Source organism: Phodopus roborovskii, unplaced genomic scaffold, assembly GCF_943737965.1.
Source record: "Phodopus roborovskii unplaced genomic scaffold, PHOROB, whole genome shotgun sequence".
Taxonomy (NCBI): domain Eukaryota; kingdom Metazoa; phylum Chordata; class Mammalia; order Rodentia; family Cricetidae; genus Phodopus; species Phodopus roborovskii.
This window is the reverse complement of record NW_026125295.1, coordinates 25,359,186-25,368,204: the sequence shown is the minus strand read 5'-3', so window position 1 is coordinate 25,368,204 and position 9,019 is coordinate 25,359,186. Positions and strand designations below refer to the sequence as shown.

The window sequence follows — 9,019 nt, the reverse complement described above, 5'->3', positions numbered from 1 at the left end:
GACCTTGCCCAACTACCCAAATAATCTCCCTCTGCTCCCAAATCAGACTGCAGCACATTCTCCTGCTTCTTCCTTCCACTATCACCCTTTGTTTCTGGCTTTATTTCTTGCTATTTCTTTATTGGCTGGCTTGTCTCTACTGAGATTTAGGTTGAAATACTGTCTATAATTTTCTTAGCTGAATCCCAAGAATCTCATGTAGTATTTGAACACTGGTGACAATAAATGTGTGCTAATGGATTTTATTCATTCAAATTATTTCATCACAAACTAAATTTGTAATAATCATGTAGTTAGCCTCTAATAAAATTCTTCATATGAGGGCCAGTGAGATGGCTCTAGAGATAAAAGTGCTATTTGTGCACTTGGAAGACCTGAGTTTTTGTTGATTTGTCAAGACTAGATTTCTCAGTGTAGCCCTGGTTGTCCTGGAACTTGCTCCGTAGACCAGGCTGCCTTCTAGATCTGCCTGCCTCTGCCTCTCAAGTGCTGGGATTAAAGGTGTGTGCTACCACCTCCTGGTGAAAACCTGAGTTTAATTCCCATACAGGTGTAAGGGAAAAAAAAAACAACTCCACAAATTTGTCTTCTGACCTCTACCTGCAAATGCATGCATACACATATACACACATCCACACATTAAAATTTTAGAATTTAAAATTTTCTTCTAAAAATTATTTTTACTTTATGTGTATTGGTGTTTTGCCTGCATGTGTGTCTATGTTTAAAGATGCCAAATCCCCAGACGGTTGTGAACTACCATGTGAGTGTTGGGAATTGAACTGTGTCTCTGGAAGAGCAGCCAGTGCTCTTAACTGTTGAATCTCCAGCCCCTAAATTATTTTCTTATATGAAAGACAAAAACCTCACTTGCAAAGAAATAAAGTTTTTGTATTACTCCATTTAGGTGTTGTATTCTTTTGTGGGAAATAGGTTTATAACAGACCAATATGGAAAGCTCTATATATTTCTTGAAATGAAATAAATACACAGTTACACATTCTACATACACAGCATTTTATTAAATATATTTTGTGAGAAAAAGAACACCTTAAAGTGCTAAGTTTCATGTAAATCAGATTATCTTAGTAAATATGATGATGAAAAAAATCAGAGAGGCATAATTCAAATAATCTCAGAAAAAAGAACAAAAGCATACTTACATCTTCATATAAGAAAACAATCATCAAAATATAAAAGGCAAATCTCTTGTAGAAGAATATATTTCAGAACTCCACCTGTTAGCATTTCATTTTAAAAAGTCTACCCTACACACACAGACACTCTCACTCTTAACATGTATGTTTTCATTAGTGGGAGAGGAGGATGGACTCGTTCACACAGAGATAAGTGAAGCACTCTTGTTGCATGGTAGGATTGCTCACTGGTAGGATTGCTCACTGGCACTAAAGCGGAAGATGAGGGGAGCATATTTCTGGCTTCAACTATGAGTCACAGAATTTCTCTACTGCTAAAAATTCTGTGGGAAAAAAGGTTTCAAGTTCTAACTCTTCCTAAGGAACACAAACCTTAAACATTTCCAGTTTATACAGGGCTGTGAAAGACATGAAACTATGATGGATGTTAGCTTTTAAATGTTTTCTACTAAAGTTATTTGGTGGGCATATTCTAATTATGTAGGCTTCATTACAACTAGTAATCAAACTAGCAAACGTAATGTGAGGCTGACAGCATAGTATTAATGTCAGCTGGGATGTTCTATCCAATGTTTGGCTGCAAATACTTGAAAGGAACCAGGGGAAAATAACTATATGCACATTCATAATTAATATTTGTAAAAGATCTTCACATATCAGATATCCTCAAGCTGAAAAGTGTCACACACATTGTAGGGGCAAAATAAATACTAAACGGCCGGCAGACCACTTAATACAGATCATTTAAGAAAATCTGGGTAACTCAGATGATTTAGGGATACATATATATAACATCTTACCAACACATAGTATTATACTACATGTCAGAAATAAAGCTGTATTGTCAAACTAGGACTTGTAAAGCAGCAAAGCAGTTACAATCAAACTTTAAGTAAAAAGTTCCTACAGCTTGAGTGGACCTTGGGGTTTATTTGAGACTTAGTTTTCATGGTAAAAACATTTAATGTTGATGAATTATACTTATCCCTTTAAATTTGTCTATGAGATAGAAATTTACAGAAAGGTTACAGTTTTGTATCACTTAACATAGGGGAAAAACAAAAGGATTAGGTTTGATTATGACTTTAGGTATATTTGCCATCAAAATTAAATAACACTTCAAAAAAAAAAATCCAAACACATTCAAGAGCAGGACCTGACAAAACTTTGTACAGATCATTTTTGAGCTATGAAAAAGAATGATTAGCCTTACTTTGGTAAGACCTTTAGGAAATAAAATAATTTAATTATGAAATAGCAGCTTGGTAAGATATCCCTGTATTGGTATTGATTGTTAAAGAAATTGTGTTATCCAAAAAATTGACAAATTCTAACTAGTAGGGACAAGATATTATTCATTACTGAATACAGAACTATTTTGAGTATACAGATACTCTGATTTTATACCCACTACATTTCAAAATTCTGTAAACTGAGACATTTGATGTGTTTGATGTGGCAGATCACAGTAAGTGTTTCATTATTTTATTCTGTTCAGTCCTTTCCCCATTAAGCAGGCAAACACTGTCATAACCATCTTTGGTTTTACTTCTACGAGGTCATCAGGTAATGCATATATCCGGGCACCAATCTTCCGAGCAACTGAAATGGCATATCTTGAAAAGACAAGAAAGACACCTTGGGACTTGTTATCTACCATATTTTAAATTAATACATTTTAACAGAAGAATCTTGTTATGAGATCAACATTACAAAAAGGTTAGGGATGTGATTTAAAAAAAAAAAAAAAAGACCATATTCCCCACACAAATTGTACTTTAAAAGGTAAAAATGTCCCTGTGAGTATTTTAGGTGATGAGAAATCACTCTGTCTAATATAAACCAGAAAGGCTTACTTAGCATTGTTCAGTTTGTCCTCATCAGTCAAGTTTTCTCTCTTGATCATTTCTTGACGAACTGCATTTGGTGCAATGGCATCTATTAAATCTAAGACAGGCAAACTTGTACTAATAGATTTATCCTAGAAAATAAAGAGAACATGTATGAACATCTTACCTTTAACTTTTACAGAAGCCGGCCCCTTCTGGTCATAGTCACCTATAAATTTTCTTTGTACTTAATATCAAACCAACACTTATATAACAAACCACTTAGATTATGACTGCCCTTCAGTCTTTCATGTAAATTATAGTGTATAAAGAGTTGCCCCATATCTGAGTATGATTTGTGGTTGTGATAGTTCCTACTTTTGCCAGCTGTAATACCTATTTTGCAGAAAATAACTATTGTGATGGAGTTGATGCATTTTAAATTAATAATTTTATATTTGTGGACTATGAATCCCTAAGGCTTCAGTTAGTATTTTCAGAAAAGGAAGTAAAATAGTAAGAGGAACCTCTTGTTTACAAAGATGGCCTTTTTGGTGATTTAAATGTTTTATTTGTCGTTATTTTTTTAATCCTACGTCCCAGAAATAAATGGATTATATCTTATAATGAAGTACATAATCCAAAAGGTCAAAAGGTTACACAGCCAATTAAAACCAAAGGATTTGAACTGTAACAGTATAACACTAGTACTCAAGATCCTCCATTTTGCAATTACTTCCAGAGTGAATTAAAAATGGACACCTACTCTAGGGGATAGAGTATTGTAGTTAAAATAAACAATCCCGATTTAAATTGATTTTGTAACTTGCCTGCTCATGAATAAATGATCTTTTGTTCTCAGCTTGACTAACGGCCTCTACTGCTGACCTACCCAACACAGGCTCACTCCTTACCTCTCTCTATTCTAACAGAACCCTTATTTTTGCTGTGCCTATACCTTTCATGTGGCCAAGAACTTCAAGGAAAGCTCTTGCCATCCAGGGCTCTAGGAATGAACTTGAACTGAGTATAGGTCATGCATTCTAAAAACAAAAATAAAAAACAAAAAACAAAACAAAACAAAAAACAAAAAGCAAAACAAAACAAAAACACCTTATGTGTAAAGAATACAATACACACCCATATATATATAATATATCTATGTATTAAAAATTCACAGGGAAAGGCTGGAGGAGTGGCTATGCATTTAAAGAGCGCTGGCTGCTCTTCTCAGAGGACCTGGATTTGATTCCCAGTGTGCAGGTGGTGGCTTTCAGCTATCTTTAATCCTAGTTCCAAGGGATCTAAGCCCTCTTTCTGACCTCCACAGGCACAAGGCATGCGCATGGTGCACAGACTTACAAATTTAGACAGACAGACAGACAGACAGACAGACACACACACACACACACACACACACACACACACACACACACACACACACACACGAGACAGGGAAGGGGTAATTAAGAAAAAAGATTATCTAAAAAAGCCCTTGCCCAGGGGCAGTAATAAAACAAAATTGGAAAGCCCCCAGTCTACAATGATTTTACTTGAGCCTAACTTAATCAGGCTTTCAGAAATCAAGTGTTTCTGAATGTGAACTAGAGGATGAACCTCTGTCATAACCAGCAATAGTCAGCTTTGGGGAACAGTTGATGTGTTAAATGGCGAAGCAGTAATGGGTGGAGGGGGGATCTACTGGATGAAATAGTCCTGAAATCTAACCAACCTCTGCATTTCTGCTATTGTAGTCAATATATTTCTCTTTAATCTAAACCAATTTTACATTTCTATTCTTGAAGCCAGAAACATCTATCTCAGCTCTGGGATGGGAATGCCACAGGATTCTTGGCCATTACTTTAATGAACAATGGTTTTTCCCCTCCCGTTTTTCATGTTTTGCCTTGGAGAAAGTTTTTACTGAATTAAATGAAAAGTGTAAGTTTCTAAAGACATTTTTTAAAAATCAGATCCTTAAGTAATGTTTCCAAGAAAGCAGGCCTATCTTCTAACTTCCTTGACTTGTACATTATCATTGAAAGATATTTTATTATTGCAAGGGGGTAGAGGATATTGTGAAAATCCTTAGTTCCATATATAAGTTCATTTATAGCACTTTTCCTTTAAGTTAAGCATAAAGGAATTATGTAAACAAAAAGTCTCTCGAATTTTAGAAGAGAATGAAACCTAGAGCTTAGCCTGATTTCAAAGACTGCTGCATCTCTTTCCTTTGATTTGATACTCTATTTTTTATTCTTCCTGATGTTTTAAAAATAAAAGTAGGAAAAACTGGGACATGACTAAGAGAGTTTCCTTAAAGATTGAACAGGATTCCCTTCACATATGATACCCTTTATATACAGGCAGTGACATTAATGCAGCAAGCCCCATTTATTCCGCCCTTCCTGTGTGCAGACATGCTTAAGCTTTTTTCTGTTTTTAAAAATTTGTTTTATAATGGTTCTGTAAGACAGATATTATCTCCATCTTTGACTTGGGCAAATTGGAACACAGAAATTACTATAACTTGTCCAAGAACATGCAGGTACTAAATGAAGAATCAGATACTAGGTCTACTTCATTCACCCATAGACGTAGCCCAGATGCTAGTGTAAACTGCCAAGGTTTCCGAAAAACAGATGTCTTCGTGCACCGCCATCCGCTTACCTGATTTACATAATACTGCTGACACCCCACACTGCAATGCTTTTCTCCCTTGTGCCCTTCCCTGAACAGTGAGTTCTTTGAGGACATTGGTAGCCATGGTAACAAGGCACCTGACACATTGAGCTTTGATATTTACAGACCGAATAAGTAATATGTCATTCACGCAGGTCACAAGCGCTGAGCCAAGAGCCAAACCCAGAGCCATACAACTACAAAGTTTGGCTTTGAATCTGTACGTACACAGACCTTGATAAGAAAACAAGTTCTTCCCTTTAAAAGTGCACGTCAGTGGACGAACTTTTCTCATGCTCACATTTTTGCTCCTAGAGTTGATAAATGTGAAGCATGCTTCGCATAATGACAAATAGATCAATGGCAATTTTAATTATTACTTGCTGATACACTACTTCTTTATCTTCTTCATGAGGAAAAAATTCTTTACAAATGAAAGGGTTAAATATGTCTTTTCTGACATGGCTAGTTATAGCATGTCTTGAATTCGATTAGTGACCAGTTTGTGAATTCAGACATTTCTTTCTGAAACAATCACCTTTCCCACATTACTCCTCTTACTCAATATTCTTTATTTAGAACAAATTTCTCCCCCCCCCCATCTTGACTTAATCTGTTTTGTACAATCTGCTTTAGAAGCCATCCCCTCAACACTGCCTTTATTCAAGATGGATACTTCTGGCTTGTTATCTCCCTCTTTTGTTCACCAGTTCAAATCCTCCAGCTGATGTTCAAATCAACTTGCTTTATTTTGTGTTTAGGTTTTTAAATGTATATTATACTGAGTTACTTAAGGCCATTTTCATAAAGGTATATAATGCACTTCGAGCCTATATCCCACCATCAAATGTTTTTCCTTGTTCCACTCTTCACTGACCATTGAATTAGAAAGATCAACCAGACTGTACACTTGAGAAAATCAGTTGTACCACTTGAATTTTATGACCTACTCCATAGTAGTATTATATCCATTGTACAAGTTTTGTCTTTAATATAAATGATGGATATTGAAATATATATGTATATATATTTGCTACCAGGGGTTGAACCTAGGACCTTATGCATTCTGCCAGCCTTCTTATTTTAATAAATATGCAAGTATGTGTAACTCTGGCATAATATTTTCACAGATGACCTCTTAGAGAATTTTGTAATATACCACATTCCTATTTTATATTTATCAGACTGATAGTTACTTTTTAAAAAATTAAGAAATAGTGTTACTAGTGTCCTCCAAGACATAAAAGAAAAAAGATACACCTGAATTCGGACCTAGAGAACATCTTTCCCAAGATATATTCTGTTAAAACCATTTGGAGTCTTTTTTTTTTTTTTTTTTGTAAAGTTATTTATCAATGTGTGGTATTTCTGCTACTCTCAAATATTGTTAAATACATAGAACAAATGCAAACAAAAGAATAAAGATGGGTAGGTATCTTTAAAAATAGATTAGTGTTTCATATATTGGCACCTTTAAAACTGTTTTCAAAAACCAAAATTGCTGGGCTTTTTAAAACATATAATAAAAATCACAAACATAAGGGACACTAAATGAATATGTTCAAGCGGACATGCTTATTTGTAGCTAATACCAGCTTGCATGCAACAGCAAAACACAATGAAAATGCATGGAAATTAGTGGGTATGTTTGTGCAGATTACATTCTCCGTGCTTTATGAATCATCCACAAATGCTCAGAAGGAAGTGTTAGGTGCATTATGAAACTGGATGATAAGAATTGTTTTTCCTACCAGTTTTCTCAATCCCCACTTGAATCGCCTTGGCTGGCTCTGTATGGCTTGGAAATGATGCCAATACAATTCAGACACTGCTGCTAGGGAGCACAAAACATCACAGGTCCTATATAAACAACCAATGCTTTGCAGCTTCTTTTTTCATTTGACAACTGGGTTTCTGGCTCAACTCTACTTCTGACATCAGATTACCACATTAAATGCACTAACCTGCATTTGTATTAAATATATAACCAATCAAAAGTATAAGAATTCAAATTATTTCTAGTTTACACATGCCAGATAATTACTAGGCCTAAATTCCTGGGTTATAGGTATCTGCGATGTAATACTAATATAATTCTGAACCTCACTAATGAATTCTCCTTAAAAATCCCTTCTGTTAAACTTAGGTATAACTTTTAAAAGTCCTTGTTACCTTGAAGCTGGAAATAGAAGTGCTTTTGCTTGCACTTTTAAGAGTCTGATTGACCCATTTAATAATAATATCATCATTGACTTTTTCACCATCTCCAAGATCTGATAATACATTCAGTGTGTACCTGCAACAGAAACGATATGAACTTGAGACAAGGGGATGCAATTTGTTTTCACATCATTTATATCAACATTTAAGAAATAGCCAGATGTGGCTTATGCCTATAACTTGGGAGGCTGAAGCTAGAGGGTCACAAGCTCCTGTTTCTAAAAATTAAATTTCTAACTTTAGTCTGGCTTTTGCACTTAATGACATTCAAAAGTTACGAAGCTCAGTATCAAAGCAGAATACTACCAGATAGTATTTTAAAAATTTAAAACAATTCCTTACAAAGCCATTTTAAGAGGTATTAATATGAAGTGATGATATTACTAGAAATTAACCCATTGTAATTTTTGAAAACATATAACCAATAGCAAATCTTTCATAGAATTAATTTATTTCACATTGTATATTTACTTATGTTCACCAGTCTCCAAAACTAGCTATATGTTTAGTTCAAATGATTTGGAGAAGGAAACTCAGTGTTACTATAAAGACACAGCCTTTACCTTCTCATCAACTGCCATACTAAGGCCAGGGTGAGTGTTGCATTCCCTTCATTTAAGTCCTGCCCAGCAATGCCAACCAAAGAGAATTTGGCTTCATTCTTCCCAAGATCTACTGCATAGTTACAGTTCTCAATCTGTAAGTAAATAAAACTATTAGTATAAAAAACAGATTTTAAAAACATTCCTGTACTATGCCAACCTAATCCGGCCACCTGAAAAGTAACAACAATGACACTATGTGACCAAATTTTATTTTGTAACAACCAAGTAAAACAATTATGCCCAGTTTAAAGGGAAGTGCTCAAAACAACAAAGGGATTAATCTAGAATATGAAAACGGGCCGAACAGTGTTAGGCTCCCCTTCAGTCCCAAAGCCTTGACTGCAGATAACATAATTTATTAATAGAAAGGTTTCACACATCCTCTGAAATTCAGGTCCTTGCCCACTTGATACTGCAAAGGCTTTGTCTGGGATGCGGCTGTTGTTCAGCAGTTTTCTCCTATATAAGTGTTCTACCTTGGAGGGAAGTTTCTTAAGACACACGGTGGTCTAAAGGGAAGTGAAAC

The 9,019-nt window shown here is 35.1% G+C and overlaps 1 protein-coding gene across 2 annotated transcripts in view; it reads right to left on the bottom strand.

Moving 5' to 3' along the window:
* Positions 1–1,000: 1,000 nt before the first annotated feature.
* Positions 1,001–9,019, bottom strand: part of Pls1 (plastin 1) — an 82,405-nt gene continuing 74,386 nt past the window's right edge. The window contains exons 13-16 of one of the 2 annotated variants that reach the window (XM_051206983.1): positions 8,452–8,585; positions 7,841–7,964; positions 3,014–3,138; positions 1,001–2,773 (exon numbers count right to left, since the gene is read on the bottom strand). In XM_051206983.1, the coding sequence (XP_051062940.1) occupies positions 2,638–2,773; positions 3,014–3,138; positions 7,841–7,964; positions 8,452–8,585 (519 nt within the window). In that variant the 3' untranslated portion in view covers positions 1,001–2,637. Of the gene's footprint in view, positions 2,774–3,007; positions 3,139–7,419; positions 7,503–7,840; positions 7,965–8,451; positions 8,586–9,019 lie in introns of those variants that run through there. The other variant, XM_051206991.1, reaches the window with a different exon arrangement.